At 40.0% G+C, this 26,606-nt stretch overlaps 1 protein-coding gene and 1 long non-coding RNA gene across 2 annotated transcripts in view; both read right to left on the bottom strand.

Annotated features, from left to right (window-relative positions):
- Window positions 1-3,585: 3,585 nt before the first annotated feature.
- The window catches only part of si:cabz01069022.1, an 89,093-nt gene continuing 66,072 nt past the window's right edge, over window positions 3,586-26,606 (bottom strand). The window contains exon 5 of the mRNA XM_088650338.1: window positions 3,586-7,366. Coding sequence (XP_088506464.1) covers window positions 6,623-7,366 — 744 coding nt within the window. The 3' untranslated portion in view covers window positions 3,586-6,622. The remainder of the gene's footprint in view (window positions 7,367-26,606) is intronic.
- LOC148682394 (uncharacterized) lies at window positions 20,306-25,054 on the bottom strand. The gene is made up of 2 exons (XR_015942958.1): window positions 22,047-25,054; window positions 20,306-21,957 (listed from the first exon to the last, which is right to left on the bottom strand). It is a non-coding gene; the product is annotated as an uncharacterized LOC148682394 (long non-coding RNA).

Genomic DNA, 26,606 nt, shown 5'->3' with positions numbered 1-26,606 from the left:
CATGGATATAGTGATGTTGTTGTTGTGGAATTTGGACATCGACGATGCAAAGCGTGACTTTATTCGCTTTATTCGATGCGCAGCAGGAAAAAAAAGTCAGCAGCGCAAGTCGCTGGCATGTCTCTCCTGGTTCAGAGCGAGTTTTGTGCTGTGAAATTCAGCGCTGCGTGCAATAAACTCACATTCAGGCAAGCGACGTAGGTCTGTATTCAAGTCAATAAAATAATAACTTTAATGAATAAAATATCTTCGTAAGAATGTGATGAGTTATTCACTTCTCTGCCAGAGACTGCTCTATGGTTTTAAAACCCTTTTCAAACTGTATCGTTTAGACCTGGATCATTATTTTATATTAAATGTACTGTAGTTTATTGAGGATGTCTGATGACTAGCGCGCTTCTGCTGAGCCAGCTGTAGTAGCTTAGCAACCGAGTCGCGACGTCAACACACAGAATCTGTCAGCACAGTTCAGCACGGTTGTCTAACCGTGCCGAGAATTCCGGGCCGAGAACGGTTTGTAATCGTGCCGCGCCGTTCCAGGCTCAGTGGAGAAACAACCGTAACCGTACCGAAGTGTTCTTAGAACGGTTTGGCACGATAGTGGAAAAGCAGCTATTAATACTAATTGATGTAAAAGGAGTAGTTCTCAACCTTTTCCACTTCGGGGCCCACCTCCTTCTCCGAAAATTTTTCGAAGGCCCACGTCAGATTGTCTAGAGAAAATGCTTATTTTAAACCTTTATTTATAAGCAAAACATTTCTTTTGCTTATACTATTATTATTTTATTTTTCTACTAGTGATGTGCGGATCGATACTAAAATATCGATATCTCCTATACCAGATTTGTATGTTCCAGAATCGGTGATCTTATCAAAATATCGATATTTCAGTCATTTGGAGCAAATATGTAGTTCACTGGAAATAGAAACACAGCAGAAAGTAAACACAATTACCCTTGTTCATCTGAATGATGCCAACTTAGTCGGAACTACTTGTTCCTCCGCCTGCCAAGTCATGTGCGCAATATGGCGCTGTACAACTGCAGAGCACGCTAGCTAGCCACTCAGTCCGCTGGCCTGGCACATGTTCTTCAGTCACACTCACGCTGTCATTAGACATGGGTGACCGCAAGCAACCCTACTAAAAGAAAACAGCTTAAACCAGCCAAGGCTGGTTTTTGCTGGTTTCCCAGGCTGGTCATGGCTGATTTTAGTCAGGCTGGTTTTAGAGGGATTTTGGCCACTTTTTAGCTGGTCCTAAATGGTCAGGTTGGTCTTAGCTGGTTATAGCAGGGCAAGCTGGTCTTAGCTGGTGTTAACTGGTCAGGCTGGTTTTAGAGGAGTTTTGGCCACTTTTAGCTGGTTTTAACTGGTTTCAGCAGGTCAAACTAGTCTTAGCTGGTTTTGGCTGGTCAGGCTGGTTTTAGAGGCGTTTAGTCACTTTTTAGCTGGTCTTAGTTGGTCAGGTTGGTCTTAGCTGTTTTAGCTGGTCAGGCTGGTTTTAGAGGGGTTTTGGCCACTTTTTAGCTAGTTTTAGTTGGTCAGATTGGTCTTAGCTAGTTTTAGCTGGTCAAGCTGGTCAGACTGGTTTTAGAGGAGTTTTGGCCACATTTTAGCTGGTTTTAGTTGGTCAGGTTGGTCTTAGCTTGTCAAACTAGTCTTAGCTGGTTTTAGCTGGTCAGGCTGGTTTTAGAGGGGTTTTAGCCACTTTTTAGCTGGTCTTAGTTGGTCGGGCTGGTGTTAGCTGGTCAAGCTGGCTGTTCTTAGCTGGTCTTAACTGGTCAGGCTGGCTGGTCTTATCTAGTGTTAGCTGGTCAGGCTGGGGGACCAGCTAAAACCAGCTTAACCAGGTTGGAAGACCAGCTAAAACCAGCCTGACTAGGCCGAGAGACCAGTTAAAACCAGCCTGATCAGATTTAAAGACCAGCTTGACAAGCCTGGCCAGGCTGAAAAACCAGCCTGGCCTGGGTGGGAGACCAGCTTAGGCTGGTTTTAGCTCTTTTTTCAGCAGGGAAAGTATGTGTGGAGCTACTTCACATACATAAACTCAAACGATGCGATTTGTGACACGTGTAAAAAACAGTGAGGTACTGTGGGAATAACACAAACCTAATCAAACATCTACATAGAAATCCCATGACAGAATATGACTACGTCATGACTGGGCAGTCAGAAGAGGAGGAGAGGAGAGGCACAGGTGCTGCTAGGGCGAGACAGACATTGCTTCCAGAGTCCTTAGGTGCAGCAGGCAGGCACTATCCAGGTACAGAGGGAGAAAATGCGACTACGTGGCATTTTTGCATTTTTTGTGACAATCATAATACAACGGAAAAAGGTTCAAAGCACTTTCATGGGAACCGGAATAACATGTTACTAAACCAAAAGGTGTAAATGTTTTTTCAAGATGTTCAGGCAGGCATTTTAAGATATACATGCTCAGATGCTGTCAATAAATATGTAAGTTGGCTCTTTTTTGTATGATAATTCTTCATTAATAAACAAGAATAACCTGTAATATGTCTCGTATTCAGGGCCGGCGCGTCCATAGAGGCGACCTAGGCAGCCGCCTAGAGCGGCAGTATAGAGAGGGCGGCGTCCGCAACACCCCCCTTACCACCCGCGTCCTCAGTTATGTCCGCGACACCTCCCTCACCACCCGCGTCCTCAGATATATTCGCGCATAGGCGACAGAATAGAAAGGGCAGCATCAGCGACACCTCCCTCTCTCCCTCAGCACCCGCGCATCCTCAGTTATATGCGCGCATAGGGTGGCAGAATAGAGGTCCATGACACCCGCGCGTCCTCAGTTATTTCCGCCCATAGGGCGGCAGAATAGAGAGAGCAGCGTCGGCGACACCTCCCTCAGCACCCGCGCGTCCTCAGTTATATCTGCGCATAGGGCGGGAGAATAAAGGTCCGCGACGCCTCACTTCATTTTCATAACCTGTCACTTTCGTTTTCACATTGGGGTTGAGGGCGGCGTAATCGTCCTCTGCCTAGAGCAGCAGTTCAGCTTGCTCCGGCCCTGCTCGTATTCAGTATGAAGTGACACTTAAGTACACTGCCTGTTACTTCAATTTCCCAAACAGTCATTTTTGGGCAGTATTGGATCAATATCGCTGATACTCGCCTTCATTTTACTTGGTATCAGATCGGAAACTATTTTCTACAGTGTTTTATATATTTAAAAAATCATTATATATATATAGAAAATTTAATATAGAATTTATATTAACATTTATTTTATTTATTTTTTAAACACACACAGATTCAAAGCTCCTGACTTCTCCAGGTATTTCTTTTTACAACTGCTGAGTATTTATAAAAATACTGCTGCTTTGAATTGGACTGACTACTATTCATCTATTGATCTACATGATTGAAAAAAATTGCCACATGCAAACTGGTTATGACTCTAATCATCATTACCTTTACATTTGAGTGACCGTTTGCTTTATACAGCTGAGCATTGGTCCTAGTTGATGTGCAGCGGTCTGTATTTGTAAGTCTGTATTTTACAGTGAGGCTCTTTTTGCACCAAAGTAATCAATAACAGAAAATGGGAAATTCCGTTACACCCAATCATTTTTATATAAAACATATTTAATAATGAAATCAAATAATTACAGTACAATAATCAAGTTAAATTTAAGCTATCTCGCAACCCACCTGCAGGATCACTGAGACCCACTAATGGGCCGCAGCCAACTGGTTGAGAATCCCTGTGTTAAAGGGCACCTACTTCACCCCCTTTTCAAGATTTAATACAAGTCTTTTGTGTCTCCAGAATGTGTCTAAAGTTTCAGCTTCTGCTCTGAACACTATGTAGCTGTTTTTTTTTGCCTGTGCCTTTAGTGCTGGTTCTCCCCGCCCACCGTTCCCAAGTGCCTGTCAGAGTGTGCCTCAATCTTCGCCTCGGCTGCGTCAGATAAACAGCACAGTGACAGACATAACGGAAGCAGGTCTCGCGTAACGTTTGTGAGAAATACTACAGTAAGAACTTTCCCAATGATTATTTGATGTATTTGTTGTCCAGTTGTTTAAGCATCATTCATTTAGAAACCAACTAACTCTAGTGACTCTTACCGTACGTTCACACCGAAAGCGGCGAGAGCGTCAAAGTAGCCGGAAGTCATTCATTTTCAATGAGAGTCGGCGGCGAGGAGCAGCGTGGCGCGTCTTTACCGGCGTGGGCGTTGAGGAGAGTTGAAATCAAGTCAACTTTATGGTATTGAGCTATGATGCGGTTCGGTGGCATGCAATCAGAATGAAGACCTCCACCGCTTGATAGGAGTTCAAAGAACACAGACCTGTGAACTTTGGTTCCGACGACAGTTGTTCTCAAGGATTTGATGATTGCGGTCGCCGAATTTCCAATTATTTACAATGTTTTCTCACACGAACATGCATTAAATAAGTTACTGGCGAGTTACTGATGTGCATTAATGTTATATATATATTTATCTTTAATACAGCGGGAATCTCACGCAACGTGACAGTACAAAACAGTATAGCTGCTTCAGGATATATCAGACATATTGGATAAATAGAGCAAAGCCACACCACACGCATTTTGATCTTCCATTGTTATATGAATTTGCTAAGAAGTGCGCAGCATTTTCATGCTAGAAACATGTGTTATACGGGAATGTAACTGATATGCTGCAATGGCTCCTTTAAAAACAAGATCAATGTAGTGAGTTTTGACGCTCTCGCCGCCGAAGCTGAAGGCAGACATTGTTGTCGCCAGGGCGGCCAGAGCGACCTTGGACGCTCTCGCCGCTTTCGGTGTGAATGTACGGTTACAGTTAAAATATCAGAATTACTGTGAATGTTATTACTGTAGAAGTATAAACATAAAAACAAAAAAATACATTTGTTTTAAATGTACAAAAATGATGATGGCAGTAACATACACTTTTAGAAATACAATAAAGGTGAAGATACACATCTTTACTTTCTCAGTTGCAATATAGTCTACAACTCTTTTCGCAATGTTGACAAGAGTAAGGCTCCCCTCCAGTGTGAATTCTCATGTGGACTTTAAGCTTTCCAAATACCTTGAAACTCTTTCCCAACTGTTGGCAAGTTTAAGGATTTTCTCCAGAATGAGTTCTCATATGTACTGCGAGGTTTCCTTTCGTTATGAAACTCTTTCCACAATGTTGGCAAGAGTAGGGCCTTTCTCTCTCTTCAGTGTGAATTCTCATCTTGACGTTAAGCTTTCCAAATACCTTAAACTCTTTCCCAAATGTCGGCAGGTCTAAGGGTTTTCTCTAGAGTGAGTTTTCATATGTACTGTCAAGTTTCCTTTTATAATGAAACTCTTTTCGCAATGTTGGCAAGAGTAAGACCTCTCTCCAGTGGGAATTCTCATGTGGACGTTAAGCTTTGCAAATGCCTTGAAACTCTTTCTACGCTGTTGGCAGGTCTAAGGGTTTTCTCCAGAGTGAGTTCTCATATGAACTGTCAGATTTCCTTTCGTAATGAAACCCTTTTTTGCAAAGTTGGCAAGAGTAAGGCCTTTCTACAGTGTGAATTCTCATGTGGACATTAAGCTTTCCAAATACCTTGAAACACTTTTCACACTGTTGGCAGGTCTAAGGGTTTTCTCTAGAGTGAGTTCTCATATTTACTGTCAGGTTTCCTTTCGTAATTTAACTCTTTGCGCAATGTTGGCAAGAGTAAGGCCTCTCTCTCTCCAGTGGGAATTCTCATGTGGACGTTAAGCTTTCCAAATACTTTGAAACTCTTTCCCAACTGTCGGCAGGTCTAAGAGTTTTCTCCAGAGTGAGTTCACATATGTACTGTCAAGTTTCCTTTCATAATGAAACTCTTTTCGCAATGTTGGCAAGAGTAAGACCTCTCTCTCTCCAGTGGGAATTCTCATGTGGACGTTAAGCTTTGCAAATGCCTTGAAACTCTTTCTACGCTGTTGGCAGGTCTAAGGGTTTTCTCCAGAGTGAGTTCTCATATGTACTGAAAGGTTTCCTTTCGTAATGAAACTCTTTTCGCAATGTTGGCAAGAGTAAGGCCTCTCTCCATTGTGAATTCTCATCTTGATGTTAAGCTTTCCAAATACCTTGAAACACTTTCCACACTGTTGGCAGGTCTAAGGGTTTTCTCCAGAGTGAGTACTCATATGTACTGAAAGGTTTCCTTTCGTAATTAAACTCTTTTCGCAATGTTGGCAAGAGTAAGACCTCTCTCTCTCCAGTGGGAATTCTCATGTGGACGTTAAGCTTTGCAAATGCCTTGAAACTCTTTCTACGCTGTTGACAGGTCTAAGGGGTTTTCTCCAGAGTGAGTTCTCATATGAACTGTCAGATCTCCTTTCGAAATGAAACTCTTTTCGCAATGTTGGCAAGAGTAAGGCCTCTCTCCAGTGTGAATTCTCATCTTGATGTTAAGCTTTCCAAATACCTTGAAACTCTTTCCCAACTCTTGGCAGGTCTAAGAGTTTTCTCCAGAGTGAGTTCTCATATGAACTGTCAGATTTCCTTTTGTAATGAAACCCTTTTTCGCAAAGTTGGCAAGAGTAAGGCCTTTCTACAGTGTGAATTCTAATGTGAACGTTAAGCTTTCCAAATACCTTGAAACACTATCCACACTGTTGGCAGGTTTAAGAGTTTTCTCCAGAATGAGTTCTCATATGTACTGTCAGGTTTCCTTTTGAAATGAAACTCTTTTCGCAACGTTGACAAGAGTAAGGCCTCTCTCCAGTGTGAATTCTCATGTGGACGTTAAACTTCCCAAATGCCCTGAAACACTTTCCACACTGTTGGCAGGTGTAAGAGTTTTCACCAGTGTGAGTTTTCAAGTGGGCTGTCAGAAAAACCTTTTGACTAAAACTATTATCACAATGTTCACAAGCGTAAGGCTTCTCTCCAGTGTGAACTCTCATATGTACAGTGAGGTTTCCTTTTTTATTGAAACACTTTCCGCAATGCTGACAAGCGTAAGGCTTCTCTCCTGTGTGAATTCTCATGTGTATAGTGAGGTTTCCTTGTTTGTTGAAACACTTTCCGCAATGCTGACAAGCGTAAGGCTTCTCCCCTGTGTGAATTCTCATGTGGACTTTAAGATCTCCGAGCATATTGAAACTCTTTCCACACTGTGGGCAGGTGCAAAGTTTTTCTCCAGTGTGAGTTCTCAGGTGGGCCGTCAGAAATACCTTTTGACTAAAACTCTTTCCACAATGTTGACAAGAGTAAGGCTTCTCACCAGTGTGAATTCTCATGTGAACTGTTAAGTTCCCTTTTTTATCGAAACACTTTCCGCAATGTTGACAAGAGTAAGGCTTCTCTCCGTTGTGAATTCTTGTGTGGACTTTAAGCTTTCCAGGTTCCTTGAAACTCTTTCCACACTGTTGGCAGATGAAGTAACTTCTACTTGCCGTCTTTTTAACTTTAGCCCATGAAGCCCTGCCGGGTTGTAAACAAAATATTTGTTCGCCAGTTATAAGATCAGGATTTTTACACTGATTTGTCTCTTCCATTTCATTCTTTACTTCAGTCTCCATTTTCACTGCCATCACGCCTAAGGCAAAGAATAAATAAATTGTTAACCTCAGTGTACATATAGGCACAAAATGACAGACATCAAAGACATGTAAAACATCAAAACCAATATGTCCACTGGTCCTACAACCATATAACAAATGAAGGAGGTTGTCTCCTGTTGATGTCAAAGTGCATTGTTCTGCAAGACTTTAATATCTGATCAGGCTCCCGTCTTTCAGAGGGACCTCTTACCTGAATACTGAACTCACTTAAAGGAAAGCCAAATTATTTTCAACAGAGGCAGCTACATAAGCCTTAAATCAGTACAAGTTTTACCACAGCTCCAATTCTTAAGCTATCATGACCCTACATTTCATTTCATGATAGCGGTTGATGCATCTAATTGCATAACTGGTGCAGTCTTCTATTAAATGACATGAAAGACCCCAGCTGAAAGAAATGATGCTATTGTTGTTGGGTGCACTTTATCCATTTCAAGATATTATGGACCACGAGTGCCAAATAGTTGCTGGAGGGCCGCAGCTCTGCACAGTTTAGCTTTAACCCTGAATAAACACACCTCATAAAACTAAATGAGTCCCTCAGGCTTGTTTGAAATCTACAGGTAAGTGTTAAAGCAGGGTTGGATCTAAACTCTGCAGGGCAAGAAACTGGTAGAAAGTTAAGGCCATACTGTAGCCAGAAACAAGAGGAGTATAGTACATAGTAGAACCTTATAATTCCAAGGTGACGATATGTCTGAAACAAGATATTCAAAGAAGTCCAAAGAATATGTTGATTCGTAATAAATTACAGCATCTTTCTCTCTAGAGGGAAAACTGTAACATCTAATTAGGCTCCTCTCCTTCAGAGGGATCTCTTAGCTGAACACTTCCGGCCACATATGGCAACTACAGTATAGTAGCATTCGGGACTAGAAACCCCAATCGCACTTGAATTTCCACTTCTGGTAGTACCCTTACATCATAGGTGTCAAAGTGAATTTCTAAAGGGCCCAAAATAATCTTGAACACCTTAATTAATTGGATCAGGTGTGTTTGATTAAGGTTGGAGCAAAACTGTGGCCCTCGAGGAATTGACTATAACATGTGCCTTACATGGTATGCATCATGCATGCAGAAAAGTTGCAATCAACTTCACTTAGACAGGTGTGGTGTGTGCCGCATAGCAACAGTCACCATTCTCACACAAAGAGATAGATGTAGGGACTCATTGGCAGATTTCAGAATCAAAACCAGTCCAACCCTGATTCTAAAATCTTGCTCAGTGTTATCTGGTCCCAGTCATTTAAGGACTGCCTCATGGGGTTAAAACACAGGGGAACCTAACACAGGATAACTAATTTGACCATTTCTGCTAATACTTCTTTAGCAGATGTTCCCCCTGACCATTTCTGGGCACAAAATTTGGTAATGTGGTGGACCAAACAATGGTGCTTTACAAGCCTTTTGGCAGAAAACCTAACAAATTATCTCACAAGACATTTTGCGAGACTCTTCAGGTCATGTGCTACATGTGCCTATACATCCTGGTAGATGTACGCTTTTGAAGAGACAAAGAAACCCAGAAATGAATGCACATGAATGAAAGTAAATTGGGACGCGATTGGGTCAACAAAAACCTTCCAATCAACCTCTTAAAAGTTTTAAGATCATCAAAAGCACAAGAAAAACTTCTGCTAACCGACTACCAGTAGAGTCTTTCACCCTGGCAACCCAGCACAACCTCCACTCACGAGCGAGTGAATCCCAAGGACGTAACTGAAGTCACCAACTAATCAGGAGCGCCATGTTTCCCCAAGTCCAGCAAGCGAGGGAAGCTCAAACTCGAGCAAAAGCGTGAGTATTACAAACAAATGTTGTGTCTTGCTGATCTGGTGGAGACTGATCTTAAGCGGTTAAGGATAAGCCAAATTTCTGCTTTTGTGGTTTTTCAGGTGCGAGTCTAACATCTAGTAATAAGTACTAGAATCAATTTGGACAGTTGTCAGCTCAATTCTCATTTTAAGAACGGCCTCTGTGTGAATGTGCATTTGATTGTTGATTAAGTAGTTAAGTAGTTTCATGTATTAAGGTGTAGCTCAAAAAAGTGCGTTATGAATCACTGTCAAATTGTTGACAAATACCTTGCTCAAATTTGACCCTATACTGGTTTTATGTTTGGCCACAGAAGTAATATAAATGAGATTGGTAAAATACACTGCCTACTAGGCTTGGGCGGTAATATGGTATACCGCGGGTTCTAAAAATATCAACGGTATCAGTTTCAATACCGTTATACCGTCATAAAAAAACAATGCACTTATATAGGAGACAAGTATTAAATATTAACTGTTATTTATTAAATGCCTAAAAATGCGTGTGCGTGATTGTTGTCACGGGACAGTGTGAAGGAGAGCGAGAGGTGAGGTAAGATGGCGAGTCGCGCACCAAGTGACCTGATCTCGAAAAAGAACACAACCTCTGCAGTTTGGCAGTATTTCGGGTTTCGACTGAACGAGAAGAGAGACGCGGTACATACGAACTAGAGCTCTGCATTCCCGCTGCTGTACTGCGGGAGCAGCGGGACCCGACCAGATTTCTTGCAGTGTGGGAATAAATTTCCAAATAGAGCGCATGAGCGCTCAGTAACTGGTGTAATTTGATTGGGAGCTGGCGATTTAACAATATCGCTCCCGAGCGAGCACGCGGGTATCCGTGTGGATGGTGTTTGTGTGTGTGATGCTGTGCGTTGCTGGCTTGGTGCCGTCTATGTGTGTGAATGAGAGAGAGCGTGGTGCTGTGTGTCTGTGTATGTGTGTATATACAGACAGCTTGTTATAGGCTATCTGGACTCTGTATCATCTAGCTGGGAGGTTTTTGGTTTTGCTCTTCTGTTCGCGAATACATTACCCCCCCAAATGACAGCAAACCTAAGGTCGCATATACGGTATTCAAATTCTGAATGGTTTAGGCACAAGCCAACAGTTTGGTGATTCTGTCTGAGCCCTAGATCTTAATTGTTTTTATTATGCACTGTAATACCGAATACTGTGGTAAAATATGGAGGTTTGACGGTATCAAAATTTGGATACCGCCCCAGCCTACTGCCTACTATTTGCTGGACAAGCAGTCAATAAAGTGTAAGCTTAAATTTGAGTTAACTCAAGTGATTTGAATCTTTAGACTGAATCTTAAGATCGTTTCGATTCCTTGAAAAAAGCTCAAATTATTACAGCTTAAAATATTACAGCTACTATGCATTTTCATATCATTTAAAAATAAATTGTCCAACCCCAAGGCTAAGTTAGTGTTTGTCTACTCATTTAATTTAACATGTGTGTCCAAATGAGATAAGTTATTCAAATAAAACCGCAACAGTTGACACTCTCAAAACAGTCTTCGAAAACATCATTAATTTCTGTAGAACTGAAATAAGGATCCAATAGTTCGGTTAATAAAAACCAACCTGTTTGTTCCTCAGGATCTTCATGTTTCAGTGTGAACACTTCTGCAATCCTCAGACCTTCAATCTTCACGTCCTCACTCTCCTCTTTAATAAACGCCATCTTTATAATAGTGTGTCACATGGGAGCTGATTGAGGAGCCCCAATTTCCAAGTTTAAAAGTCTGTACACAGGAGGGTCAGTCAGTCTTAAATGCCATGATCTACCAAAAACAAACAAAAAAGCAACGGATATTAGAATTGGCACTGCAATTCAATCAATTCAGAGAGTACGTTCACACTTAGAGGTAAGAATCGAGTCACACTTTACTAAAATAAACTCTTGTACAGCATTTATCAAACCTTCAACATTTTAATGCGTTACTAAAACTGTTAGGTCGGCACAGTCACTGTTTCGAGCCCCAGCTGGCCTTTCTGTGTGGAGTTTGCATGTTCTCCCCATGTTGGCGTGGGCACGGGTGCTCCAGTGTCCTCCACAAGCCTGAAGACATTCACTTTAGGTAAATTAGGGAATACGCTAAATTGTCCTTAGTGTGTGTGTGTGTGTGTATGGCGATGCAAGAAGGTTGCTGGTTCGAGCCTCGGCTGGGTCAGTTGCCGTTTCTGTGTGGAGTTTGCACGTTCTCCCTGCGTTTGGGTGGTTTTCCCCACAGTCCAAAGACATGTGGTACAGGTGAATTGGGTAGGCTAAATTGTCTGTAGTGTAAGAGTGTGAAGGAGTGTGTATGGATGTTTCCCAGAGAGGGGTTGCGGCTGGAAGGGCATCAGCTACATAAAACATGCTGGATAAGATAGGGGTTCATTCCACTGTGGCGACCCCAGATTAATAAAGGGATTTAGCCAAATTGAAAATAAATGTATGTGTGTATGTACTGGTCCTCCAGGTTGGGGATTGAGTGTTGGGCTCCAATTCGTAAAAATTAGATGTTATGAAACACCAACATGGTGTGGCTTATGCAGAGTTCAGACTGCATTATTTTTAGCACCGATTTTGACTCGCCGACAGGTTTTGAGAAATCGCAGACAAAAGCCTGAAATCACAGGCAAATCGGGATCATTCACGTGAGTGACAATCACACAGTGTGAACTATCAAAGACGTGATCCGAGATAATCCTGTGAGATGTGTTACAAACCCCTGATGCTAGGGCAGGGGTGTCAAACTCAATTCCTGGAGGGCCGAAGCCCTGCACAGTTTAGTTCCAACCCTGCTCCAACACACTTACCTGTAGGTTTCAAACAAGCCTGAAGGACTCAATTAGTTTGATCAGGTGTGTTTAATTAGGGTTGGAACTTAACTGTGCAGAGCTGCGGCCCTTTTGGAACCAAGTTTGACACCTGTGGTCTAGGGGGTTGTGGGGTTTGACATTTGATTAATTAAAATATATTTATATAAACAGTGAATGAGTGCAAAAAGACAACCAAAGTAATGCCAAAAATGTGTGCTTTTATTTACAATTCCCAAAGTGAACAACAACGAATTAATTAAAAATAAAGAATAAGTAAGGCAAAAATATACTAATTTACAATATTTACAACACTGAGACAAATAAAGATGGGAAAAACAAGAGAGCTGGCAGAAGGGACGCAGGCGGTGCTAAAGAAATGAAAAGAACTAAACCCAACCTAAATCTAACTTCCCAGAAGCATCTAGCTAACTAACTATGTGGAAAACAGTATAATTAACACGCGAAGATCTTCCGAATCCTAACTATCTACTCTATCTAGCTATCCAAAAAGTACAAGGAGTGGCGCTCGCCCATAACCTAATGTCCTAAACAGCAGAGTGTTGCAATATGTATGTCACGTGACCTTCTTACCTATCCGCTTCGTCCAAGCCTCGTATACAACGATAAACTAAGAATGATGTACGAATAACGGACGGATAACGTGCACACAGAAACGAGCAACAACAAAAAACACAGTTAGACGGGTTATTCCTAAACGCGCGCGATAAATACCAACAAACGACAAAGCAGAGAAAGAGAAAAATGCAAGGGACTAGCGAGTGGTCTGACGCGCGCTTTTATGACGGGTGGTCTTTGCTTATTGGATGTGACGTAAAGGCTGATTTATACTTCTGCGTCAAACGTCGGCGTATGCTACGGCGCTGACGCACAGCCCTTCGCCGTGGCCGTCGCTGATGTGCACCTTTCAAAAATTGTAACTACACGTCGCAACGACGCGTAGCGTAAGCTCTGTGATTGGTCGGCTTGGTAGCGCTGAAGAGTCTGGGCGGGACTGAGAGAAGCGCGAGTAGTGCGAGCTGGACGCTAGCCTAATGGAGCGATTGTTTACAAGTGTGGAGTCCCGTGAAGGAGCTCCGGATGGAAAGTTTTGTTTTGTGTTTACCTCATAGTTAAAGTTGTTGCACGTCCGCCGGTTCCTGCCTCAAAATGAGCGAGGAAGTGAGCAGGAAGTGAAGAAACTCGACACAGAGGAACATTTACACCTCACTGCCAACAAGCGTTTCGGAAGTGTTAATGCAGACCAACAAGAGACAGTGCGCAGAAGTATAAATGCACAGCTGCGCGCGTTGCCTGCGCCGTGGGTTACGCCGATGGCCACAGCGAAGGGCTATGCGTCAGTGCCGTAGCATACGCCGGCGTTTGACGCAGAAGTATAAATCAGCCTTAAATCTGACTTCCTGCACTAATCTGACTCAACCTCGCGTGCGGGCACAGCGGTTTATCAGAAACCTTTTATCGATCATTTCTTCTGCAATTGACAGCAAGAATGACGTAGAAGCCTTGTCAAATTGATAAGCAGCACCTAAATGTGTTTAAAAGAATTTTTTTAAAAAGGCCAAAATGAGAGGAATTTATACGGCATTTCGACAGTGAAACCACCTCATATTCACTGATTATAAGTTCAGTATTTATTACACGACGGTCTCTTCTTTACATTCCCATTATAACACGTTTAGCTCTGCGTTCTGCTCTGTTTACATTTACATGCTTAGCCAGCATTACATCACAGCACTCTGAAACTATTTCGTCACTTCTCATATCTATAGTCCATTCCAGGGGTGTCAAACGTACGGCCTGCGGGCTGGATCAGGCCCACAAACAGGTTCAATGCGGCCCGCGACATGATTCTGTAAAATAGAAAAATGAGCTGCGATTTGCACTTACTCCTGGTCTGTGATGGATTACTTCAAACTCGGCGCAAAAAAAAGTTTGCGTCTGCAACTAGTAGGCAACACGTACGTCTGTTTATTCACAAACTGTGCATGAAGTGAAAGTAAAGGGTGTATTTTTTGTGTGAACTATTTAATATATCTGCATAGTTGTCCAAATTAATGTCCTGTGAGTGTTTTCAAACGGACACTTGACCATACAGGAGGATCTGGAGAGGCTCAATGGTGTTTCTGCCATAAATAAACTGGCCTATGAGCTTCGGACACACTCTCGCAGATCGAGTCCATCAGATCGACGCGTTTCAACAGATTTAGGGTGTTTTACTGTATTTTACATTTGTCTGTGTGTTTTTGAAGTAGATATTTAATAGTAAATATTCAATCAGCTGGTGTTTTGCAATCTCCCTTGGACCTGTGGTTCTCTTTGAAACTATATGTACAAAAATTGTATATATATATATATATATATATATATATATATATATATTAGCGCTGTCAAAATTAGTGTGTTAACGCATGCGATTAATTTTAAATAATTAACGCGTTTAAAAAAATTAACGCAGATGCAAGTTTTTTTTACTTCCTGTTGTGGTGGACGTGTGTTTAACATGCAAGAAATGTAAATAAGAAAAATAAAAAAATAAGCACTTTTTGAAGGCAAGTTCCTGTATAAAACAATTAGTCGCATCACCAGGCTCTCCAAAGTTTCATGCAATTTCGGGTGTTTCATTTTTAACTTTCGACTTCTGTTGTAAGTTAATACCGCATGGCGAACAGAAAGAAAATCCTCCGCATTTCGTGACTCGGTGTTCCTTTAAGGTAATAAAATCACTGCTTAGGCTACACGGCAGACTTTTAATAAGAGTATAATCTTAATCATATTAAAATCAGAGTATTGGTGTCTTATGTGAATGTACTCAGAAAGTCTCTGGTGAAGTCGCGAGCTGTCAAAGACAGGGCATTACTCTGCCTTTCAGCATGAGTCCTCCAAGTTTAGCGTGTTTCCTCATTAAACGCAATAAAAGCGTATGCTTCGCGTTGTTGTGTCAATCCTTGTGAAATACAGGAATACTTTAGGACGCTTAGATTAAGCAAATTTGATGAGCGTGATCATGCGTGTTGAATCTGAGGGGAGTCGCTCCAGTATGGAAGGCCGTTGGGGCCAAAACGTCTGCAGCGCGTTGTGTGATACTCCTAGTCTTAGCAACTAGATGAATGTAAAGGAGGATTAAGCTAAATTGTTTCTACTCTATAACTAATGTTCTCAACTCACAGCAATAAAACTTTACAATGAGTGCAACAGTTTGCATTCTATAGTTTATTATTTAAATTTTTCATTTTCCATATGTGCAATTCCTGTATTTTGGCATTTTTTTTGCAGTTCACTTAGAATCCAACATGGAAATCAATGTTTTCTTTATTGGCATTGATTGTTTTGAAATTTAAAATGTCATTAACATGCCTGTGTTTTGATTTCTTTAATAAATATGGCTGTCAAGCCAGGATCTTGATGGTTTATTGTGGGTATGTTGTTTACATGAAGAAATCTGTGTTACAAGTTAAACAAAAATTCTATTAAACAATTATATTTTGAATTTTAATAGTTTTTGTCTTGCGTTTACATTAATTTTACATTTGAATAGCCAAAATTACAAGTTTCAGTATTTTAAATGCGATTAATCACGATAAAGTTTTTTTAAAAAGGTGCGATTAATTAGTTAATTTTTTTAATCGATTGACAGCAGTATATATATATATATATATATATATATATATATATATATATATATATATATATATATATATATATATATATACACATATATACACATACAGGGCTTTACATTAACTTTTTTGATCACCAGCCACTGTGGCTAGTAGATTTCCAACATTACTAGCCACTTGCCATTTTCACTAGCCACAATTTTGTTGTTTGGAAAATATATTTTATATAAATAAGTGTGACTTTGACATGCTAAAATGACTTGATTTAGATGTTGTCCCAGATCAGCAGTTACTACACACAAATGGTTGGTTAATCTCATATTAAAGAAATGTTATTGTAAAGGATGATAATTAAACTATTAACAAAAATAACTGTAAGCAAAAGAAAGCAGGTAAAATACCACGAGTGATAGTGAAAGGATGATCACGTGCCTGAGAATAATTAAAACGAAAGCAGTGACTGCTGCTGCTGCTTACAAATATTTATATTTTTCATTCTTTAGCTCTTAAAAGCAGCAGGACTGTGGGTACACGAGCATCGTTTTTTGGTCTTTTTCAAAAAGAACCGAACGCAAGTGAACGGAAAAAAAGCGCGAGTAATCATCCTCCCATACGGTTTTCACCTGCTTTGTCTCGCGCAAACACAGTTGTTTTCACTCGTGCTGTTTCTCGATTCTAAGATCACATTTGCACGCATATTGGGCCATCCTTATTGTCGAGTCGAACCCTGCTTTCAGAAAACTACAATGTAAAAATGATTTTCAACCTGCCAAAGTGGCTAGTGGGAGCGGCTGTCTTACCCCCCAAAGCTGAAATCTACCCGCGGGTGTTAATGTAAAGCCCTGTATGTATGTGTGTGTGTGTGTGTGTGTGTGTGTGTGTATATATATATATATATATATATATATATATATATATATATATATATATATATATATATATATATAAATATATATATATATATGTATATATATATGTATATATGTGTGTGTGTGTGTGTGTGTGTGTATACGTGTAGTTTTAAAATATATTTTTAATTATTTAGTTTTAATTTTATATATAATTCAATTTTTAAAAAAATTATATACTTTTTTTTACTTAGAGGGCACAACAAATGTATTTTAAATATATATATATATATATATATATATATATATATATATATATATATATATAAAATACATTTGTTGTATAGCCATATCGCACTACTACTCGTGTGATATTGCTCATATACATATATATATATATATATATATATATATATACACATATATATATATATATATATATATATATATATATATATATATATATATATATATATATATATATAAATATAACACATTTGTACATATATTTATAATAAATAATGGTCCAGCCCACTTAGGATTAGATTTTCCTCCATGCGGCCCCTGAGCTTAAATGAGTTTGACACCCCTGGTCTATTCGCTTTCATCTCCTTGTTTAACATTCAGTAAAACAAGTTTAGTTTAAACAAAAGAAAAAGTCTAGGATATTTTTACATGGAGTGAAAGACTTTTTCTCTTTAAATATTTTCGATGTGTGCACTGTTTAATGATCGTGCACAATACACACATGTACATGTGTAACTAAAAAACAGCTGATTTAATTGTTGCTTATAAATCCAACGACTGTGGTATACAGGATTACTTACAACAACACTGTAATTGTGACATAAAATACTGAGTTTCATATTTACATTCAATGTGGTTCTTTTCTATCCTACAATGTTTGTTGTGTCACTATGTGTTCGATGAAAAATACACACTGTGGGATGTGTTTTTAACAGAAATATTTTGTAAACTGAATTTAGGAATGTAAATGTTGAAAACAGCAGATTACTGGCAACCACAGCTGCTGGTATTTTTCCATAAAATCAAAAAATGAAGAAAAAAAAAACAGCAAAACGGTATTGTGCCACCATTGTGGAGGATAGTAGCGTCTGTGTTCAAGTCCAAGATGAACTGAGAATATTTGATGTTATGCTGCATCTTCTTTTGTTTAAAGGTAACTGTGTAGTTACTAATGCAGTCAAAATCTGTTTGCTAATTGCAGTCACACATGAACACATTATTGCATCTAAAGACTTTACATTTTTCTGCTCTAAGCTATGATTTTGTAAACTGAACATTGTATAAGTTCATGAGATATTGGTATTTTTCGTACATTTATACAGTTTTATAAAACTTCTATATTTTTCACAGAAAGATTCTGGCAACCACAGCTGCTGGTATTTTTTTTCGAAAATTTAACAGATATTTTACACAATAAGGGTTTTCTTAACACTCTCTTGCTGTTGATAATGTTAACATTTATCTTCAATTTCACGAGAAACCTTTAACAGCACTGATAGTTTGATACTTGGTTAATAATCAATATAATTAGTGAAACTGAAATATGCGTTAATGTAGTTATCCATCCATAAAACGAGATGGAATTACAATTAAACTGCCGTACAGCAGTTAAATCCATTGAAAATGAAGTTGATGAATAATTTTTGATGGACAATGCAGTTCCAGCTTTATAGTTTTGTATTGATACATTCTTTAATATATGTTTGCTGTACCTAGAACTCAGTATGATTATAATTGTCATGTTTGGATAGATTACCATTAATGACAAAAAGACGAGCTCTATTTTTATTATTTATTTTTTGTTGTTTGATTATATATATATATATATATATATATATATATATATATATATATATATCCTCATATTTTGTATAATTTGTAAACGCAACGAGGTTATTATTTTTGTAAAATGTTGTATTTCAATGTGTACAAACTGAAAACGAAAAATAAAAATATTATGGAAAAAAAATCCACAAAAATTATTGTGGTAAAACCAATGTTTTTGGTCGCTTTTTTTTTACTTTGAATGTCTCTGCTATGTACGGAGGATGAGCGAGAGCTCTGAGATTTCATCTAAAATATCTTGGTGTTTTGACATGAATGGAAAAACTCAGGGGTTTATAATGACACAAGGAAGACTAATTAATAACAGTATCTTCATTTTTAGGTGAACTACCCCTTAAAGGGGTTAAACTAATCAGTACATGTTACACGAGTTTCACGGAAGCATTTAACATTGAAATAAAATCTGATGCACTGATCTGATGCACTTATGAAAGCTCCAATCCGATTCAATTAAGTTTCTAAACGCTCGTTTTCTCTCATCACTACTTGCCAGGGACAAAACGTGTGTAACCAGGAATAAACTGACTGAGATTATACAATACACTTTTCCAGTAAGCACTTTACCAGTAAACAAAGCTTTACATTATCACAGGAAATCATAATTCATTTGTAATTAATATGTAAATAAAACAACACTCTTTAAAAGTAAACCGCATTAACAGAAGCACTCACCAGTCGAATCATAACAAACAGATGCGCGACGCAGATTTATGGCATCATAACGCCTGACCAAAATAAAAGTCCTGGTCGCGCGCATAAAGATTTATGCGCATTTTTAAATATTTATAATCGGGTCTGTTTTAAATAATACTCATCACGTGTTATAATAATAAAATCAAATGTATTTAAAGCTACTGCAGGTGATCTGACTAATTAACTGACAGAGAACAGAAGTTGAGGACTGAGATAAGAAAGCTGCGAGTCAGTAAAGTATTGTGTGCATTGAAGAGCCGCTGAGCTAACAGCTGACAGGTCGGGAACACACACACACACACAAACACACACACACATACCAAGCGGCAACCTCCCACTCTCCCTCAGGAAGCCAATACGGAAGTAACTAAAACTGCAATTCATCCGAAATTCCGCTAGTCGTGGCCGCTCCTGGCTCCATAATAGAGCAAATTTCAATTGAGCCCACTGTTAGAATGGCCAACTTTACAGCAGAAAAAAAGGTGTTTACAGCCTGGTACAAAAAAAGATTTAGGTTAATACAGCTAATATTACCCTTCATGACAACTGTGAGGGGGGTGCATTTTTTTTTATAACTCATCCGTTTCCTTTATAGTAAGTTTGCATAATTAAGGGCGTGGCCACTTGAGTGACAGCTAGGTCTCGTTGGTCGCCGTCACGTCACCTCAGCTGAATCCTGCAGATTAGCCACTGAACTCGGCATATTTATCGTATTTCTGTGTTGTTTTATGTGGTTTTACACAGTCAACTGCCTTTTGGACTTGTTTCCTACAATTATTAGATGGCATGGCATGCTGAGGGCACTTAATTGTGCTCACAAATGATTCACGTGGCCTCCGTTTTCCATGTGACTAAAGTTATATACTTATATACCATCTCTATACATGTATTTGTTTTATTTAAGTTCATTTATCGTTTATATTTATATTTAGAGCTGTAATGCACTGCAGAATCTGTCAGATTGATTAGCTGTAGGCTCTAGAACAGTCATCTGAAGCGTTGTCATATATGTTACAACCGGCTCAAAGTTGCAACATTAGAGAGACAATACGGACCAGGTAAATTGAAAAGAGAAATGATTTATTAACAAAATGTATAATTAACAAAAAGTATTTAAAGCAATCCAAGTCAGTATAGGTGAAAGTCAGTAGTGAAAAGCATGTGTATGGACGTGTACTGAGCTCATGATCCAAACACAAAACTAAATCAAAAGCGCCAAGCAGAGACGTCCGGCTAATCGAGCTCTCCTAGACAGAATGCCGGACTCCTTATAAACACCCCACGATGAGTCTCAGGTGGGATGACCCACCCACCAATCTGCAATCATGCATGCAGGCTCTGCAAAAATCACACAAAAAACACACACATACAAACAGGTCCCACATGGGACCTAACATCTCCCCCCCTAAAAAAAAGAAAAAATATAAATGCCAAATACCAATAATTTCTCTTCACCTTTTTATACTATTTTTTTCCCTATTTTTTATCTAAACTTGAAACATTAGTACTGCTTAAATTTTCTTAGGATGAAACAGTATATAAGTAAAGCTACAGTTTGGCATACTCCTGCCCCATCTCCTCTCCTCCAGCAAACCGGATCCTGAAAGCATTTAAGAAAAAGAAGAGACACAACAAGACCACCACCAAACAAGAAACTTACCCACTCAGTCACATCACTCAGGATGACCTCGAGACAAACAGTCAGCAAACACATTGTCCGTACCCCTTATGTGTTTAATTAGCAAATTGTAGGGTTGTAAAAACAAAACCCACCGCATCAATCTCTGACTGGGACTTTTCAATGTATGTAGAAAAATTAACGGATTATGATCTGAAAATACAACAACTTGAGAACCACCTCCCACATAAACTTCAAAATATTGGAGTGCCCATATTAAAGCAAGTGTCTCTTTCTCAATAACAGAGTAGTTTACCTGATAGGAGTTAAATTTCCTTGAGAAATAACAAACTGGGTGGTCCACACCATCCAACCCAGTTTGCAAAAGAACTGCACCTGCCCCAATCTGACTCGCATCCACCTGAATCATAAACGGCTTGTCAAACTGCGGTGCAACAAGAACTGGATTTGAGGAAAGCAGAAGTTTAACATTGTTAAATGCTTGCTGGCAACCAGAGGACCAAACGAATGGAACAGACGCTTTTAATAGATTTGTTAATGGGGCTACTACAGAAGAAAAATTTGGGCAAAACCCTCGATAATAGCCCGCCATTCCCAAAAAACGCATTAAATCCTTTTTTGTAGATGGGACGGGGAACCCCTCAATTGCCCGCACCTTCTCTTTCAAAGGACGCACGTAACCATGTCCGACTTCCCTTCCCAAATAGAACACAGTAGCCTTGGCAAACTCGCACTTTGCCAAATTTACTGTGAGTTTCGCCTCCAATAACCGCAAAAATAAAGCACGAACACGCTCCAGATGTTGTTCCCATGTATCGCTACAAACAACTACGTCATCTAAATAGACTGCACAACCCGAAAGTCCTGATACAACCCGATTCATTAATCTTTGAAACGTTGCCGGAGCGTTTCGCAATCCGAAGCTCATTACAGAATAGGAATATAATCCGGAAGAAGTCACAAATGCAGTGATCTCTTGCGCTCGAGGTGTTAACGGAATTTGATAGTAACCCTTTAACAGGTCGAATTTACTTACGAATTTAGCAGCCCCTACTTGATCCACGCAATCTTCGACTCTGGGAAGTGGAAAAGCATCAGGTTTAGTGATCTTATTTATCTTTCGATAATCTGTACAAAATCGGTATGAATTATCAGATTTTTTTACCAATAAACAAGGTGAAGCCCAACTAGAACAAGATGGTTTTGCCAAGTTATTATCAAGCAAATACTGAACTTCAGCCTCTAACGCCTGTTGCTTTACCCGTGGCGCTCGGTAAAAACGCTGACGAACAGGTGTTGCGTTACCAACATCCACATCATGTTCGATCAAATGGGTGCGAGATGGAACATCGCCAAACAACTCTGGAAATTCGTGTATCAGCTTTATTAATTCTCCCTTCTGAGAAATAGTTAGATGGCGCATTAAATTCTCTAAATTAAGAAGCGTCTCTGTATTGGATAACCTAGGTTGCAGCACACAATCAGTTGGAGCCTCTTCTTCCTCCATCTCCGGTACAATTTCATCTGTCTGAGAAACCGTTAACACAGCAGATGTTTTACAATCAGTCTGATCACGGGAATAATATGGTTTCAACAAATTTACATGGCACAACTGCTCACTTTTCTTTCGATCTGGGGTTGAAATAAAATAATTTAACTCTGATATGCGGCGAGTAACTATATAAGGGCCTGAAAATTTTGCTCGAAAAGGTGAAGCAGGCAAAGGCAACAGCGCAAGCACCTGATCCCCAGGAGAAAACTCACGGACTTCAGAATTACGATCAAATAACTGCTTCATTTTTTCCTGTTTCTTCTCTAAATTCTCTCGCGCTGTCTGACCCGCAAGGACCAATCTCCTCCTAAACCCATTAACGTAGTCCAAAAGACTTCTCGGCGGCTCCTCCCCCTTTAAACAATCTTTTAACAGTGCTAACGGGCCCCGAATTTTATGTGCAAATACCAAATCATTTGGGCTGAAGCCTAAACTAGACTGGATTACTTCTCTAGCTGCCAAAAGAAGCCACGGTAATCCCTCCTCCCAGTCGCGATTCAATTCAGTGCAATACGCACGCAGCAAACTCTTTAATGACTGATGGAAACGCTCCAGCGCGCCCTGACTTTGGGGATGGTACGCACTCGACTGCTGATGACGCACTCGCAGTTGTTTTAAGATCTCAGCAAACATTTTAGAGGAAAAATTTGTTCCTTGATCACTTTGAATGATTCGCGGTATACCAAAAATGGCAATGAACTGGGAGAGAGCTTTAACTACAGCTTTCGTAGTAATCTTTCGTAACGGAAACGCAGCAGGGTACCGGGTATTTTGACACATAACCGTCAATAAAAACTTGCTTCCCGATCTTGAAGGTGGTAACGGTCCCACACAGTCAATTAATAAATGCTCAAAAGGCTGCCCCATCACTGGTATGGGACACAGCGGAGCAGGTTTAAGTGACTGATTGGACTTTCCTGTCATTTGACATACATGGCACGTTTTAATGAATTTAGAGACATCCCTCTTTAACAAAGGCCAATAAAAATGTCGCAGTATTCGATTATAAGTCTTTTTAACACCTAGATGACCTCCCACGGGACCATGCGCCACTTCTAGAACCGCCGTGCGCATTTTTGTGGGCACCACAATCTGTACTACTAGCTCACCTCCACAAATCTCACTAGAAGACATCCATTTACGCAGTAACATCCCGTCTTGTACGAAATACCCAGCTGCTGCACTGTGCGCCTCTTCAGGGGACAAAATAGCATCGAACAGTGGAGACAACGTAACATCCTCCTGCTGCGCAGCTATAAGCTCTGCACTAGAAAAGGTAGGAAGAAGAGACAGACCAGGCACATTACACTTTTTCAGAGGAGTTGCATTAAAGTCGCCCTGCACAGATTCATCTAATTTGAATTTAGAACGAGTCACGGCACATGATGGGAAAATATGGGAATCCCCCGCAACGAAATCATCAGATACAGGCGGCGTAATGACAATGGGTAAAGGAGATGCGTCTGGCCACACGCGCTCTCCCGCTAGGTTGTTACCCAAGATCACGTCTACTCCACCCACTGGAAGTGATGGACGCACACCCATAGTGACCTCACCATTCACAAGCTCCGAATGCAGTACCACTCTGTGTAAAGGAACAGCCGTACAAGTAAGAGTGATGCCTTGCACCAGCACATTCTTCCCCAACCCAGACTCTGTGGAAAAAGGCAAAACAGAATTTAAAATAAAAGATTCAGAAGCTCCCGTGTCACGCAAGATCTTAACGGGTACATTTTCACTCCCTCCCGGCAATGAAACGAATCCCTCTGTAACAAACGGAATATAACTCGGATTTAACTCAGGCCTTTTACATGATTCAACAAAAAATGAATCCCCTTCAAAACGAAGTTCAGGGTAAACAGAATCAGCAAGTAAAACAGATGAGCTATTTTGCGACTTTGAACCTTTACGCATATGCTTATTTTTTAGGACAGGGCATTCTTTTTTCCAATGCCCCTCCTCAAAACAATACCTGCACACAGAATCAGGAATGGGTCTTGATGGTATGTGTAACATTTTCTCTGCTTTAAACTCAGGTTTTCGAATATTTGATCTCGGTTCATCAATAGGATAATTCCTACCCCTATTCATTCGATAATCACTCACCCATCTTTTATGCGTTACCACAAAATCATCGGCTAACACGGCAGCCTCACTCGCAGTGGCTGGCTTATTCTCATTAATATAAGTGGCAATGTTTTCTGGAATAATATTCTTGAGCTGTTCAGTAAGGATCAATTCCCGCAACCCCTCAAAAGTGCGCACATTAGAGGTGGAACACCAGCGATCAAAATGTGTAGCCAATTCACGAAGGACTTCAACATGAGTTTGTCTGTCATTTTTTCTCCAAGTACGAAAACGTATGCGATACGCCTCAGGAACTAATTCAAACGCTTTAAGAACTGCAGATTTTACCTTTTCATAATTTCTACGATCTTCCACTGAAAGCGCAGTATAAGCCTCTTGAGCTCTTCCCACAAGTACTGACTGCAACATAATTGTACGGTCAGCGCTTGGCCAACCTCGTTCATCAGCTACACTTTCGAATAAAGAAAAGAAAACTTCAGGATCTTTTTCCATTAAATTTTGGTAGCAACTTTAAATTGCTTACCAAGTCACCTGCTCGATTTCGTTCCCCGACGCCGTCTGCTAAGGGTCTCCCATCAGCCATGATTTTTAATCGTTCCATTTGTAACTGATAATCTCTAGCTTGTCGATCTAATTCTAATTTTTGATCATGTTTAAGTTTCTCATATTCGATTTCACGCTGTTTTACCAACTCCTCTGCCTTTAATCTCGCCAATTCAACCTCTTTTTCTTTTAGTTCTCGCTCGCGCTCTGTTGCCTGCTTGTACATTTCTTTTTCATGAGCCTGTCTCAACTCTAATAATTCTTTTCGCTGTTCAAACGATAAATTACTCTCCGAAAAATCAAACTTACCCATTCCCTCATCAGCAGTCTCAGATACCGGAATTAACACGCCACAATCAACTAATGCGCTCTTAATCAAAGCTCTCAATTCATTTTTTCGCAACCGCTTATCAATTCCCGTTAATTTATAGTTATCAACAATGTCCCACAGCTGTAGCTTTGAACACAAATTTAACTTCTCCTCTGATGGAGAACTAACAAAGTCTTCCAACGAAATCATCCCAAAGAATAAACTTACCCAAATGCAGTACTAATAAATACTTACGACTTACATCTAAACTTCGGACATAAGCAATCGGCTCATAATCAAATATCCCCCTAACTAACCCACATTTCCCACTAACTAAACTTACCTAACTCTTCTGTGTTTTCCCAAGAGTCAAGCCTCTTTAAGCAGCTAATACCGCTGGTGCACAGCTGAACTGTCGGCTCAGAAATGCAACCACGGCCGTGCACTTAACCCAGGAAAACACCAAAAAATAAAAAAAACAATAACCTATCCGGGGATCACCAAAACATATTATGAGCCGAACTTACCTGTCCGAAGCCAAACGAACGCTCTGCTCTGCCAAAACATGCACCTGATTCTCCTTAACAATTACCGGTCCGCATGCCTCTCAATAAGACGAGCCCCCATATGTTACAACCGGCTCAAAGTTGCAACATTAGAGAGACAATACGGACCAGGTAAATTGAAAAGAGAAATGATTTATTAACAAAATGTATAATTAACAAAAAGTATTTAAAGCAATCCAAGTCAGTATAGGTGAAAGTCAGTAGTGAAAAGCATGTGTATGGACGTGTACTGAGCTCATGATCCAAACACAAAACTAAATCAAAAGCGCCAAGCAGAGACGTCCGGCTAATCGAGCTCTCCTAGACAGAATGCCGGACTCCTTATAAACACCCCACGATGAGTCTCAGGTGGGATGACCCACCCACCAATCTGCAATCATGCATGCAGGCTCTGCAAAAATCACACAAAAAACACACACATACAAACAGGTCCCACATGGGACCTAACACAGTGTTATGCTGGATTTCATCATAGTCTCACATTAACTAACACAGATTGTATCTGAAGTGTTTGGAAGTAATTCGCGTTTTCCTCCTGTTGAAAAACGTCATAAGAACAATGTTTAGTGGCTCTGTGTATTACAGCAGCGTTTTTAAAAGTCTAAACACTTTATTGATATAGTGTACAACCAAGCACAAGCGGTCAGAATACAAACGAGTCACAGG

The sequence above is a fragment of the Danio rerio genome, chromosome 4, assembly GCF_052040795.2.
Source record: "Danio rerio strain M-AB ecotype USA chromosome 4, GRCz13ab, whole genome shotgun sequence".
Lineage (NCBI taxonomy): Eukaryota > Metazoa > Chordata > Actinopteri > Cypriniformes > Danionidae > Danio > Danio rerio.
This window is presented reverse-complemented; position numbering and strand designations above follow the sequence as displayed.